The 13,972-nt window shown below is 49.4% G+C and overlaps 2 protein-coding genes across 4 annotated transcripts; one reads left to right on the top strand and one right to left on the bottom strand.

The window, feature by feature from the left end:
• The first annotated feature begins 104 nt into the window (after window positions 1-104).
• On the top strand, window positions 105-5,533 carry ndc1 (NDC1 transmembrane nucleoporin). Of its 2 annotated transcripts, XM_053882389.1 has the most exons (18): window positions 105-252; window positions 948-1,068; window positions 1,142-1,243; window positions 1,335-1,509; window positions 1,585-1,711; window positions 1,783-1,891; window positions 2,033-2,084; window positions 2,153-2,285; window positions 2,395-2,487; window positions 2,549-2,630; window positions 2,695-2,856; window positions 3,627-3,881; window positions 3,951-4,066; window positions 4,268-4,318; window positions 4,433-4,496; window positions 4,568-4,668; window positions 4,772-4,932; window positions 5,001-5,527. In XM_053882389.1, exons 1-18 carry the CDS (start codon window positions 214-216, stop codon window positions 5,062-5,064), a joined length of 2,007 nt encoding a protein of 668 aa, XP_053738364.1. In that variant the 5' UTR covers window positions 105-213; the 3' UTR covers window positions 5,065-5,527. The 2 variants fall into 2 exon arrangements, with proteins under 2 accessions (XP_053738364.1, XP_053738363.1); XM_053882388.1 differs by having other exon boundaries at window positions 1,335-1,711; window positions 5,001-5,533.
• Window positions 5,534-6,325: 792 nt separating this feature from the next.
• Window positions 6,326-12,931, bottom strand: dcaf8 (DDB1 and CUL4 associated factor 8). Of its 2 annotated transcripts, XM_053882390.1 has the most exons (13): window positions 12,722-12,931; window positions 12,268-12,346; window positions 12,114-12,206; window positions 9,582-10,204; window positions 9,376-9,516; window positions 9,185-9,279; window positions 7,946-8,056; window positions 7,759-7,889; window positions 7,585-7,692; window positions 7,380-7,510; window positions 7,198-7,317; window positions 7,026-7,142; window positions 6,326-6,962 (listed from the first exon to the last, which is right to left on the bottom strand). In XM_053882390.1, the coding sequence occupies exons 2-13, from the start codon at window positions 12,302-12,304 to the stop codon at window positions 6,855-6,857; spliced, it is 1,815 nt and encodes a 604-aa protein (XP_053738365.1). In that variant the 5' UTR covers window positions 12,305-12,346; window positions 12,722-12,931; the 3' UTR covers window positions 6,326-6,854. The 2 variants fall into 2 exon arrangements, with proteins under 2 accessions (XP_053738365.1, XP_053738366.1); XM_053882391.1 differs by lacking the exon at window positions 12,722-12,931 and having other exon boundaries at window positions 12,268-12,702.
• Between the last annotated feature and the right edge of the window lie 1,041 nt (window positions 12,932-13,972).

Below are 13,972 nucleotides of genomic sequence, written 5' to 3' on the forward strand. Positions count from 1 at the left end.
CCACAAGTAACTTTTATTTTTTAAAAGTGGCCAACGTAGCTCCAAAAGAAACGTTAGAATTTCTTTATCATCAGGCAAACAGAAGGGCGGCTGTTAAAAGGGGTCCTTAAGGGGGCTCTTGAATGCATGAGGCGCGATATGGGGAATTTAAGTGCAAAGTAGTTTGACAGCCGAAGAGTGACTGATTGAAACAAAGCCACAATAATAAATACAATGTTTTTGACGCGACAAAGTTGTTTGTTTGTCCGCAAGGTAAGTCATTTGAAGTCGTTTGCATCTTCTCATAATTGTGACGATTAGCCAAGTTGCTAAGTCTGTTTATGCTATGTGTGCCATCAATGTTTTCTTCTGTGTCGTTCCTGTTTATCATCAAAAGTATTAATGTTAGCTAGCATCATGTTTCATCCCGAAGCATATAAGTCTAGTTTCCATACATTTGCAGTGTTCTTCGGAGAAACGAGAAATAACTGCGTTTTATAATGTACTGATATTCACCGTGATCCAACACCTATTAAAAATTAAGATGTCTTGAACTAAAAAAGTGGAAAAATAATTATTGACCTTCATGTTCCTGGCTGGATAAATATGTATAGTTCTAGCCTCACTATAATTTGGTCTCTCAGCCAGGAGTTGCAGAAGACAACACACAGGTCGAAGAGTACTTGTACTGACTTGGGGTTAGAAATGCTCTCCTGCACTTGTGCGGCACGAACCTGTAAGATCTAGTTGTCAAACTCGACCTGCCACTCAGGATGAGTTAGTTGTTGAATGTCACACAGACTTTTGAGAAGGGGAATCCTTCATAATGGCTGTGATTAGTCACATAAAATGTCAACGCTTACACCGCTGTATTGTTTTATTTGCAGCCATAATAGCTGTCATTTGAGTGATGTCTCTCTACAATGCACTTATAACATTGATCTGCTCCTCTCTGCTCCTCTCTGAAGGTCATTAGCTGGAGGGCTGCGGCCAGTATAGCTTGGGCCGTCCTCCTGTTGCCTCCCATCACTGCTGTTTTTGTCATAGTCAGCAGATTCAGTCCTCTCCACCCCATCCAGTCCATATCAGGTCAGCCCCCGCCATTTGGCTCAAGTCAAACCTGTTCCGCTTTTCCTCACCAGTGCTTTGTTTTGCTCTGTAGAATGTCTCAATCTGTTTACAAGCACAAGTGCCATTTTATCGTTGATCCTGCTGTGTGGGGTGATCATCATGGTCGGGTTCCTCAACGTCGAGTACTATACTGGTAAGTGAGTACAGTCGGCCACTTCAGTCAGTGAATGAGACGAACACATTTATTCTTCTTTCATATGATTTTCTTCTCTTTTCCTCTCCAGTAATCCCGAACATTGCTTGCTCCAAAATCGCTCTGCTGGGTCAGCTGGTCCACCCGCAGCACGTCCTGAACTCAGCCGTCCACTCCGTCATGGGCCTGATCGTGGGGTGGTGCGCCGCCGTCATGATCGGCGGCCGATACCGTCTGCTGGGATCTCCCTGCAATCCCAACGATGAGTGCGTAGCAGATCCGAGTGGCTTCTCTGGCGACATTATGTCGTTCATAATCCCGTGCTGTTGTTCACCTGGCAGCTCCTCTGAGATGTGCCTGAACGAGCACCAGCTCCTGCTCTTGCTGTCGGGGGCTTTTGTGGGACTGTCTCACAGCGTGTGCGGCGTCATCTACAACATGAGCTACGTCTCTTTCCAGACGGTTCAGGTAACTAAACACAGTAGTTTGGCACAGCAAACAATCCTCACTGACTTTATATCTCACTTTGTGTCTCTCAGCAATACAAGTACCTTCGTTTCAAAGGCTCTCTGTCGATGGTGTTGAGGTGCAGCGCCACTCAAGCACTTCTCTCCATCAAGAACTTTATTTTATTCTATTTCTTCCTGGGTAAGTCACGCCCCTCTCCTCTACTTTTTTTTCTGACTTGTCGCCGCTATCTTTCTCGAACTTGTAACTGTTCATGAATGATGTGTGAAGAGTGGATTTGTGAAGACACTGTGTCCTGTTGTTGTTGTTTCTTTGGAGCAGGCTACATCCCGAGACAGTGGGTCTGTCAGTCACTCAGTCTGCACATCAACAGGTCAGCTTGACTTGCTGCCGACACGTGACTGTGGTGTAGAAAGTAACTCATGGCTTCTCCACCTTCAGCTCCCTTCACTCTCTCGACACCGTCGCCGGCCTTCTGGACCCGTCTCTGCTCTTCCACCTGTGGTTGAGCGCCACCTTCCTGCTCTTCACTTGGTACATCACACTGCTGCTCTTCAGGATCTTCGTCACAGAGGTGCGTTCCTCTGTGACTCGCACCTGCTCGAAGGGGAAAAAAGGGGAGGAGCCAAGACAGATCCCTGAGGAGTCCAAAAACTGACAGTGTGGGTTTGTGTGCTCACCAGCGATACAGCTTCTCCGTGCAGCCGACGTTCACTGAAGACGTCGACCAGTGTTTGCCCAAGGTTCTGACCGGAGAGCAGCCCGTCATCGTGAAGGTACCTGGCGACGTCTTATCTTCCTGGTGCTGTTTACTGACATGTTGCCCTGACATATCAGTTCCTGGCGCTGCAAGACCTAGCTCAGCTGTCTCAACACTCTCCGTCTCGTCGCTCTGAGGTCTTCACTCTCAGCCAGCCGGGTCAGTAGCCAACACAAGTGTTAGCTTTGGCGAGCGCTAATGGCGGCTTTGCTGTCTTCGTCAGGCGGTCACCCTCATAACTGGAACGCCATCAGTACGGAGTGTCTGTCGCTGCTGGCCGATCTAAACCAGAGGCTGGTGGCCTATCACGAGACCGTAGCCACCAACGGCCGAGCCAAGTCTCTGTCCACCGGGAGTGAACGCAAGACGTCATCGGAGTCGTCCGGTATGGTGATCCTGAACATGCCCGCCAGCAACGCTCCCTCTGAGCAGCACGTGTGCGCAATTGCACACATTTGACACGATCTCGGCACATAAAAATATCTACGCTGCGCAACAAGCACTGAGCCAGTTGGGGTGGCGAGAGGAGAGAGAATGGTTGCAGCGCATGTTTCAGACGACAATGCACAGAGAGTAGACGCTAGTCAGGGGAGGAAATGAAGTGTGGAGTCAGTGAAAGAAACCTATTCCTTCTTCATTTCAGCCTGATCCACACAGGCTCACTGTTCCATGAGGGGTGGTCACAGAATATGGTGGCGTCAAGTGGACAAAATTCACTGTCACAACAGACGGATTCAGGAGCCTTAAAAGTTCTTTAGAAGTTCTTTGATATCCAGTGCCCTCCATGGTGTCATGTGACTTCCATGACTGGAGTTAGTTTACTTATTGTATTGGGAGATCTTGAGATATATAATAGAAATATTACATTATCATTCATTTGAGCCAACAAGTTAAGAATATATGCAACTCAAAGACAATTTAAAGCTTTAAACACGTTCCATTCCTCAATGTGAATTATGCAAATTGTGAATTATTTTTAAAAATCTTTTTTAAAGTCTATTGCGCTGTCACCACAGGCGACGGACAGGTGGCTCCCAGTGGTGCAGGTGACCGCTGAGAGAGTTTGTGTGTTTGCTCAGACACATGAAACATGAGAGGGAACGTTGCCCACCAGTGCAGCGTGGCTGAGCATCTCCCTGTCCTGGTCTCTCACAGTGGCCTCCGGGACTGAAGACCTGATGAGCCCGAAGCAGCCGCTGAAAACGCCGGTGTCCGTCTTCGCCCGCTCCGTGGCTGGCGCTCCCAACACCCCTCTGACGGCCCCCTTCACCCCTGACCTGGACAGTCCTTTTGGCTCGCCAGCCCTGCGCCGCCTCGCCGCGCCTGTGGACCAGTGCTCGCCGTGGCACGGCACCGTCCAGAGCCCGCACGTCATGAGGAGGGCCCCCAAACTGTGGTCCACCTCCACAGGTGAGAAGCCAAAGTCTCTGGGCAGCTTTCTCAGGGGATCATGTCTGAATGAGAAGATGTCTGTCTCAGTGGGGTCGCTGACCAATGGGAGCAGTCCGCCGGGGTCACCTGCTCCACCCAGTCTGCCTCAGCATCCAGCCAAGCCCAGTCTCCTGAGCCAGTTCTGCAACAACCGGAAGGAGCAGGTATTTCTTTCAAGTCGCCGACCGTTGTTTTGATAAAGGCCACCGTAACGTAACGTAATGGATTTAATCTAATCTCTCTAAGTAATGGAATCTAATCTGTTGTGTGCTTTGTTTTCGGGCTGCCTTGAAACAGCTCCTCACCTTCTTGACCTGTGAGTGCAGGTGCTCATGTTTCCAACCTCTTCCTGGTGTCTCATGCAGATTAAGAGCTTCCTGTCCAGGCGGGTGCTGGTCGCCTACTTGTTCAACAAAGTGAGTGTTTTCGCATTGGTTTATCACCAATAGCAACTTTAGTCACATGAACTGACTTGGTGAGAGGTGTTGTCTACTTCTAAAATATCTGTGGTTGTGTCTGCTGCCCCGCAGCTTCCCGAGGCCTCCAGCCAGGCCCTGTTTGCCGACACTCAGGCTCACATCTGGGCTCTGGAGGGTGAGCACCGCGGCGCTGTTTCCACTTCCTCCACACCACCGTGTTGAACTGTGTGCTGGCTTCCCTCGCAGGACTCTCCTACCTGGTCCAGGCCTCTTTCACCGAGGACCAGTTCGGAGTCGTGCAGACGACGTTACCCAGCATCCTCAGCTGCATGCTGCTTTTACAAGAGGTAAACGCGCCCCTCAAGGGGTGAATCCGATTTAGATTTGTCTTTTTAGATGCCACCAGAGGGCGCTGGTTCGAAGCTGCCTTGCTCAATGTTGTGTCTGCAGGCGGTGGACCGACACTTCAAACTTCCTCACGCGTCCAGCAAACCCAGCAGGAGCGGCGGCAGCTTGGGAGACTCGACTTACAAGACACTACGCTTCGCTCTGCGGGCCACGCTCAAGACCGCCATCTACAGGATCACCAGCACCTTCGGCCATCACCTGAAGTCAGTGGCTGCAGATGGTGTCCCAGTGAACCGGCCTGACGCTGACCTCGCTCTTCTTCGCTCCACAGCGCCGTGCAGGTGTCGGCAGAGCACCGGAAAAGACTGCAGCAGTTTCTGGAGTACAAGGAGTAGAAGCGCCTTTTAATATTTCGGAGCTGATGGAAAGGAAAAGCTGCTGCCTCGGAGCGGACCAGATGTTCTGCTGACGCTTGCCTTCTCTTTGTTTCCTGAAGGTTTCTCATGGTTCTCTTCCACTTCTGTCCCTCACAAGGAGCCGCCTGCTTCATCAGCTTCACTCTTTGTTTCAGTGTTTGTTTCTGCTGCTAAATAAACAGTCCCTTTGCAACGATTGACTTCTCTCGTGTTGTTCCCACCGAATGGTGGAGAAAAGAAAGAAGAACCTTCACATGGTGATGGGCTCTGAAGCAGTGTGTTCCATTTGTTTGGCGCGTTCTTTTGGCTTAGTTCTCACATTTGTGTTCTGTAGCCGTTCCATAGTGATTGTTTTGTGGACCTGTTTGTGTGTTTTGTTTGTGCCTTCAAATGGTAACCGGCTTTATGAGCAAAAACACTGTTTATCCTCCTGAATGGTTGGACTTGAATCGTCGGAAGTGTCAACTAACACAGCAGCTCATTGAGTTTATTCACTCTAAAATGGAGCTAAAAAAAATAAAAAGAAGGGACGCTGAAGTTGAGCACGGTTTTTCTTTATTGCACCAAACGTTTCCAAACGGACTGCTCCGAGCGCTCATCAGGTGCTGGTAGACCAAAATACTCTTCATGTTTACAAGATGGCGAGAAAGCTCAACAACAGGGGAACACTCTGGAGAGGAAACTCTCAAATTCAACACTGGAAAAAAAAAAAGGTGCCTCAAGTCAAAACGTTACTCCTCTGCACTTTAAAAGAACTTTGTCCTGATATAGAATATAAACCTCTGCATCAAACCAATCGTTTTTAAGTTCAACAGCATTTAACTTTTTTTTTTTTTACAGTTTTTATATATATATATATTTACATATAAACTCAACTAAGTCTCATAGAAAATGAGAAAGCTGGACTCGCACGACAAATAACTGGCGGGTAAGTGACCCGAGTCGGGCCCGCCCACCTCCAGGATCAGCCAATGAGAGTCCTCTAGTGGTGTCAAGACTCTTCCTCCGGTTAGAACGCTCATGTATAGTTTTCTTTGTGCATGCTGGTCGATGTCCTGATGGGAGGAGGAGGAGGCGTTGGAAGCGTGTGGGAGGCGCCGTCCTCTTCAGTCTCGAGTGCAAAAAAAAATAGTCCTCTGAAATAGTGTTTCCAGCAGATGGAGAGAAAAGTCGTGACTCTTCGGAACTAAACAGTTTATTTTAAATTAATTCAAATCAATCTGTAAATTGTGTTTTTGAAAAATATATATTTAGAACTCGGTTCAATTGTAAATTTTGGAATGCATTTTTTTTAATTATTAAAAAAAATGAAGAAAAAAAATAAACAATTTACTCCGGAATATTTCGTAAACATGTTGGTTTTTAATCGAGACTCTCGTCACTTATTGTTCAATGATCTTTCCTAGTTGTTTCTGCCGCCTCCTGCAGTCCAGACCGAGTATTGCAACTTCCTTGTTTAGGATGCGACGTGCTTTTCAAGCTCAAATGATGATTTCCGACTTTTCTCTGCAGCTGCTGGACACGTGACTGACGCTCTCCCACTAGAGGGAGCGCGAGTGCATGAATCTTCGATCGTCCCTGAATCAAAGTGCACGGAGTTTGGGGGGGGGTTTCGGGCAGCATGTGTTGATGTGGTCCTCGCTCGGGCGCGAGGGAGGAACAGACCCAGATCTGAGTCAGGATTTGGGGAGGCGTGTATGTGCTGGTGATTGACAGCTGTGTGTGTGTCGGAAGGGCCCCCCAGTGGTCATGTGACTGCACGTGTGTGTTCAGGAGGACATGCACTGGACGTGGTCCGGACCTCCCTCCTCTTCGTCCGAGGAGTCCGGCGAGCTCCAGGACTCGTCCGTGTCGGCGTCGGCTCCCTCGCGGCGAGTCTGCCGGGAGAACAAGTTTTACTGGGGCGCCCTCTCTCTCGGCGGGGCGGTCCCGGCGCTCACCCTCTGCGGCCGCCGGTGCCTCATGTGCCTCATCAGGAACCAGAGCAGCTGCGTGTCGTACTGGTCCACCTGCCGCACGCTGTCCTCGTCGCGCTCGCGCTTGTTCTTCTTCATCACCTGCGGAGGCTCAAGTCAGTGACCCCGGCCCACCACACGCGCGACGCTCCATCACCTCTCTGAGGCCCTTGAGTGCCGTGGGGGTCTCGGCGGTGGGGGCCCACAGCTTGACGTCGTGGTCCAGACCGCTGGTGGCCAGGCCGGGCAGATGCGGGTGCGGCTCCAGACAGTTGACCTGCGGAGGAGCGGCCGGTGAAACGGACCCGTGACTCGCCGCCACTCTCCCCGCGGACTCACCACGCCGCCGGAGTCGCCCTTCATGAACTGCACCACGCGCGCCGAGTGCTTGTCCCACAGGTAGATGTGGCCACAGTCGCTGCCGCTGACCACAAACTCGCTGCTGGGGCCGTAGAAGTTCACTCCTTTCACTGGAACACACAGACTTCAGAGTCGGCTTGGCGGAAGCGAGGACTGCAGCCAGTGGAACTCATGCGCCCCGCACCGGTGGCGTTGTTGCGGTGTCCCTTGTATCTCCTGCTGTAGTCGGCGCCGTCGCTGTGGTCCGAGTCGAAGAGGTAAATGTCCTCGTCGTTGTAACTGGCCAGCAGCTCTGAGCAGCACGGGAGCATCAAGTCAACCTCAGCTACTGCGACCCACCCCCCCCAGCACCTCTCACCTGAGCCGTCGTGGCTGTACACCAGGCAGGTGATGTTGGTCTTGGACTCGCTGGACACCAGGTGAGACGGACAGAACTTCTTCAGGACGCCGTTGTTGTCGTTCTCGTTGATTTTCCTCTGGTCGTAAATCCTGAGGTCCGGAGCAAAGACTTGAGACGTTCCCTGGAGCGACCCGAGAGCTCCTACCTGACGTACTGATCCCTTCCGCCCACGGCAAAGTGGTTGCTCTTGGCAGGGTTCACGTATATGGTGTACAGTCCCACTTTCTTATCGCCCTCCTTGACCACCACCAGTTTACTGCAGGGAGGAGGAGGAGGAGACAGCAGGTGTCGGAACGTGTCTCCGAACCGAGTGTGGAGGAAGTGACCTGCCGGCTCCGCTGAATCATCTACATCAGCGGTTCACAACCACAGAGCCGGGGCCCATGGTTGGGTCGTGAGCGCCTCCTAGAGGGCGCTAAAAGCTTCTTTGTTTGACACCTCTGGGCTGCGAGACGCTCAGTTTTAATACATTAGCCAAGTATGGTGGCAGCAGTGAGTCAGTGAATTGACTTGACAGCTGCACATCTGTGGTAGTTACCAACTATGGAGAAGGTCTTGAAAAGAAACAATGATAAAGAAAGTGATGGCGCCCCAACAGTAAGAAGTTATGAAAGCACCTGTTGAAGCAGTTTTGAAAATTAATAACATTTTATGGCAATACTTTCATTTACACTTTACTTCTTTTTTGGAGTTTAAATATATATTTTTTTATTTTATGATATTAAGACATGGTTTCATGATACTGTATTTATTTGTTACAGAATTTTATTCATTTTTTCCAATTTTCTCAACAGGTTGCATCAAGTGTATTATACTTTTTTCTTAAGTAGATTCTTCTTCTCTTTAGATTTGATGAACATGACTTGCACCTGCTTCTGCTGCTGGTGGTTGGACTTTTCCGTGACAAATGTCTTTGCAATGATCACATGGTTCCATGTCATTTCACAAGGTTTTGGTTTGTCTATGTGTCAGTAGATTAAATATGGTTGTTGATCATGAATACAGCCACCATGGTGATTTATTGTGCTCTTGTCTGATGCAAAACAAACAACATTGTGTTGTCTAAATGTCTGTATGGCTCCATCATTTGACTCATTGAAAAAAGTGGCTTCTTGTGGGAAATATTCTTACGCCATTAAGCTGCGATTAATTGAGATTAATTCATCACAAATTCTCTAACTAGATTATTTTTTAATCGAATCCCACCCCTAGTTGGAACCCATAATTAATGAATATTTAAAAACTAGCGAGACCTTAAACACATTGCACCTTCAGAACAATGAAACTGAACCCAGTGTGACAAAGAAAGGGTCAATGACAGGAAGTGTTGGGATGTAAACAAAGGTCATAAGCAGAGGAGATGAATGAAGGGAGTGCGACTGACTTGGCAGGTCTGTCCTGACGCAGGTCGATCCCGAACACCACGGCGTCCTCCCCCGCCGACAGAAAGGAGCACGGCGAGTCGGGCTCCAGGGCCAGCTGGGACGCGGTCACAGAGCAAAGAGTGAGCGAAGAGTGAGCGAAGAGTGAGCGAAGAGCGCAGAGGAGACCGGACTCCGCGGTGCTGACACTCACCTTGTGAGCGGCACCTTTGTGCTGCGCCACCCGCTTGGTGTTCTTGCAGCGCTGCGTGGCGGAGAGCTCGGCCACTCGGATCTGGCCGTCCCTGGCGCACATGGCCAGCGTGGCGTCGCCACTGTGAGGCAGGAACTTGGCCTGAGAGACAGGCGGGTCAGAAACCAGACAAGGTTCATGTGGACTGGATGGACTCGTCCATTCACCTGAAAGACGTTGCTCTTGTGGCCGCTGTCGAACTCCAGCTCCGCTCGTCGAATGGCCCAGTCCCAGATCACCACGCGCAGGTCGTCGCTGCCGGACGCCAGGCGGGTGCCCGAGGGGTTGAAGTGCAAAGTGTTGACGCAGCCCGAGTGTCTCTCCAGGCGGCCCTGCAGGTCCAGCCGCTGCACCAGGCCCCGGGCCCCGCAGACCCGCCGCACAAACTGACGCGAGTCCCTGCCGATCTCTCTGGAGCGCAGCGAGGGCACGGCGCGCCATGTGGGCCCGCGCAGGTCCCGCAGCTCGGCTCCCAGCCACGCCTCCATCGCCTCGTCGTCTTCTTCGTCCTTGTGTTCGTCTTCATCCTCGTCATCCTCGTCTTCGTCCTCCTCGTCTGAGCTGGAGGAGCGGTTGTTGCCGCTGCAAGGTCTGTTCCGCTTTCTGGCCGCTCGCCGCCCGCCCTCTCTGGTCTGCCGCTCTCGTCTTCCCTCCTCACTCTCCCTGTCGCCGTCCTCAGTCAGGGAGAAGAGGCCGTCCATGCTGTCACTGTCCTCCTCCTCCTCACCGATCTCTCCCTCCGACTCTGGAACCACCCCGTCTTCAGCGGGTTCCCCTGCCTCCTCAGGAGCTTCAGAAACAAAACACACTGCATGTTAGAGACAATAGAGCCGACAAACCTGTCGACTCCAGGTCAACACAGCAAGAAGCTCAGTCGCTGCAGCTTCCTGACCATCGTGACCCAAAACGTCAAAAGAATGGGACCATTTCATCAAGGGACACAAAACATACACCACATTCGCAGCTATTAAAACTGAAATATAAAGTTTAGAAAACATGTAAAGCACTTTACAATTGTTCTCGACACTTGACACAGATAACAGTTATCTCGTGATAACTGTTATTTTATATGAAGATACAATCGTAAATGTCAGCGCATGCGTAACTGCCTCTCTGGCAAAGCATTTTGTATACGTCCTCTTGTAAGCACTTTGTCTCCCATGGCTTTGTAACTGTTCGTCAACGTTGTCAGTCACTGTCTGCAAGTCAGAATATTGCCGACGGCAAAGTCTGCGAACTTTTAACACTCTGATCAAGTGGCTTCTACTCAAAATAATACCACATGTGGCATGCATCTTCTTCTCCCGAGATAACAGTTATCTCGAGATAAAATTTGTATCTCACGATTATTTTTATCTCGGGATAAAAAAAAAGTCATGCGCGTCGCTTACCACATATGGTATTATATTGAGTGGAAGTTACTTGATCAGAGTGTTAAAAGCGCACTAACTTGCAGACTGACTGAAGTAATCGTTTCTCGAGATGAAAATTATCGAGATACCTTTTATCACGAGATGACAGTTATCTTGAGATAACCGTCATCTCGGGCTAAAAAAAATAAATAAATAAAGTCATGCTTGTCACCTCCAAAAAAATAAACACACGCATGTCACTTCCAGGGCTCTGTAAGTAAGCAAGGTTCAGACACAATAAAAATCCAGTCAGTTATTAACAAGTGTTGTGGCATATCACTTAAACTCCACAGATTTCTAGATAACAGATAAGTTTAAAAAAAAAAAACAAATACAGTGGTGCCTCAGTTCTCGACCACAATCTGTTCAAGACGGCTGTTCGAGAAGCGAATTGTTCGAAAAAAGAAAGAATGCGTTCCAAGTCTTCAAATAGTCTTTTGTAGGAGTGAATGTCGAGTGTCTGCTGCAGGTGGCTGTTCCTCTATGTGTGTGGCCGCTGCATGTGGGAGGGGTTGCCGAGTGAGTGAGGTCTCTCCAGAAGGGAAGAGGTGCCCGGTGCGTGTCCAGCTCTGAATGTGCGCTTCTGTGCAGTTTGGCTGTGACAAAGTCATAAACCAAGTCACGCTCTGTCCCAGACTGGCCTCATCCCTGTCCCAGCTCCAGCCCACAACAGGACATCAAACCCTGGAGTGAGCGCTCCAGCACCTCCCCTGTGACACTCGACCACGGTCCAGTGTGGAGACAGGAAAGGTTTTACACCTCAATATGAAGAAAAAACAGTCAGTAAATGTAGCTAACAGGACACGTCTGCATACAGCGGCTGCATTAGACACAATAACAAAGCGCGTCATGGGTCAGCTGGTCGGCCTGCGCACGTTATGTTCTTACCGGCTTTTTTCAGGGGCGTTCGAGTTCTGGATTTTCGTTCGAAATCTGAAGCAAAATAATCTCGATATTTTTGTTTGAATTACGGGACGTTGGAAAACCGAGGCACCAGTGTAACTGATTGATTCTGGATTTTCATTTGAAATCCGAAGGAAAAAAAGTCTCAAAATTTTTGTTCGACCTCCGATTTGTTCGAAGTCCGGGACGTTGGAAAACCGAGGCACCACTGTAACTGATTGACAGAAGAGTTATGTCAGCCAACGAGGAAGTGACCTGTTCATTTCGCTTTCAGTGGAACACGCGAACTTGACCTGGAACTGTATTTAAATATGACACCATCATCCCTGAGCAACTCAAGCAGCTGGTATCGCTTCATAGTCCGGAGGAAGAAGTGTCTCTCACCCTCCTGAGGAGACTGTTGGTCGTCAGCGTGGCTCCCAGAGGCGTCCTCCCCTGTCTGCTGCTCCTCGCCCGGGTCCTTCTCTTCTGAGCCTCCTGGAAAACACGTCCCATGAGCCTGCAGCTGTGAACGGTGCGGCTCAGATCGCAGCCTCACCGTTCACAGCTGCTGAGCTTCCGTCGGCCTCAGCCATGGCGTCTCCAGTGTGCAGCAAGTGTCCAGTGTGTAGTCGCGCCTGCAGGTGTCCAACACAACATCACAAACAGAAAGCAGGACTCATTTGGGGAGGCTTTAAACGCGACTCCGGGGTTTAAACTACACTAGAAAGCAGCAGTTTTAGGTTAGTTTCCGCGAATTCAGACGTGGTTTGGACACACGAACAGAAGCGTAAAGCCCAAACAAACCGGCTGCTAGCAGCCTGACAGGCCGGACTCCTGCCTTGCCTTCCTGCTGCCTCCTGCGACACACGCCGGGCAGAGCTAGCGGGGGTGTTTACAGGCGCTACCTGAAGCTAACGTTCGTTTGGAAGGCGACAGACGCCGAGTGTGGAGCCTGAAGTTGGACGGAGCAGCCGCGACCAGCCGCTAGCACACTAGCCTAGCAGCGTTACCTCCGCAGGAAGGCCCGACGAGTCTCGCTCGCGAGTCCAATCTTCACCGCGGCGACGTGGGCTCAGCCTGCGAGCTAGGCGCCTCCGCTGCCGGCTCTCTGCTGGGAAACACCGCGCATGAGGAGTCCGGCTGGATACTGCGGGAGCACAGTCGACAGCCTGCTGCGAGGACGTGGGCTCTGTTTATGTTTTGACGCTTCAGCTCGGAGTTTTTTTTTTTTTTTTTTTTTTTTTTTAAACCCCTGATTCTATTTCCGGTCTCGAGCGCGTTCGTTTCACTTTCTATCCAAATTTCATTTACTCATAATTCCAACCGCCATGATGTTAAAAACAATTCTAAAAACGATTCCTCCGAATAATAAAATCTGTAAAGAAAGCATACCGCCAGATTCAACTACAGCACTGTCATGCAGATGCCCATAAAAAAAGCAAATATTTTCAAACAAACTCGATGAAATATAATACCTTCCCGGGCATTATGTTTCAAATATTGATTTGTTTGGGGCTTCACGTTAAACCAAGCCAATTTTTATTTGTTTTTATCACCTTAAATCCCTATATATATATATATATATATATATATATATATATATATATATATATATATATATATATATATATATATATATAGGCATTTAAGGTGATAAAAACAAGGTGAGGTGATAAAAACAAATTAAGAAAAAACTAAAATAAAATTAAATAAAAAATGGTGGGGAGGTGCTGGAGCGCTCACTCCAGGGTTTGATGTCCTGTTGTGGGCTGGAGCTGGGACAGGGATGAGGCCAGTCTGGGACAGAGCGGGACTTGGTTTATGACTTTGTCACAGCCAAACTGCACAGAAGCGCACATTCAGAGCTGGACACGCACCGGGCACCTCTTCCCTTCTGGAGAGACGTCACTCACTCGGCAACCCCTCCCACATGCAGCGGCCACACACACAGAGGAACAGCCACCTGCAGCAGACACTCCACATTCACTCCTACAAAAGACTATTTGAAGGCTTGGAACGCATTCTTTCTTTTTGTGTGTGTGTGTGTGGATGTGTGTGTGACATTATTGTTATGCTGCATACAATTGAGTCCATTTTTCTTCTTACATTTCACAGAGATTGTAAGTGTGAGGTCCTTTATGTTGTGTTGTGTATTACTGTCGTTCTTTGTTTTTGTTTTCATTACAGTCAGCAGCAGTTCAACAACAACAACAATAAATACAGCACATTTTAATCTGCTGTAAGATGTTCCTCTCCTGACT

Source organism: Synchiropus splendidus, chromosome 13, assembly GCF_027744825.2.
Source record: "Synchiropus splendidus isolate RoL2022-P1 chromosome 13, RoL_Sspl_1.0, whole genome shotgun sequence".
NCBI lineage: Eukaryota > Metazoa > Chordata > Actinopteri > Syngnathiformes > Callionymidae > Synchiropus > Synchiropus splendidus.

What these genes read in the sequence shown, in the direction of transcription:
- ndc1 (XM_053882388.1), top strand. Translation starts at nt 214, where the DNA reads ATGTTTTTGACGCGACAAAGTTGTTTGTTTGTCCGCAAG. An exon ending in CCCCATCCAGTCCATATCAG is followed by an intron (nt 1,069 to 1,141) that starts GTCAGCCCCCGC and finishes TTTGCTCTGTAG; the next exon opens with AATGTCTCAATCTGTTTACA. An exon ending in TCACATCTGGGCTCTGGAGG is followed by an intron (nt 4,497 to 4,567) that starts GTGAGCACCGCG and finishes CTTCCCTCGCAG; the next exon opens with GACTCTCCTACCTGGTCCAG.
- dcaf8 (XM_053882390.1), bottom strand. Translation starts at nt 12,304, where the DNA reads ATGGCTGAGGCCGACGGAAGCTCAGCAGCTGTGAACG. An exon ending in CACTCAAGGGCCTCAGAGAG is followed by an intron (nt 7,143 to 7,197) that starts GTGATGGAGCGT and finishes GAGCCTCCGCAG; the next exon opens with GTGATGAAGAAGAACAAGCG. An exon ending in GGCACCGGCGGCCGCAGAGG is followed by an intron (nt 6,963 to 7,025) that starts GTGAGCGCCGGG and finishes TTCTCCCGGCAG; the next exon opens with ACTCGCCGCGAGGGAGCCGA.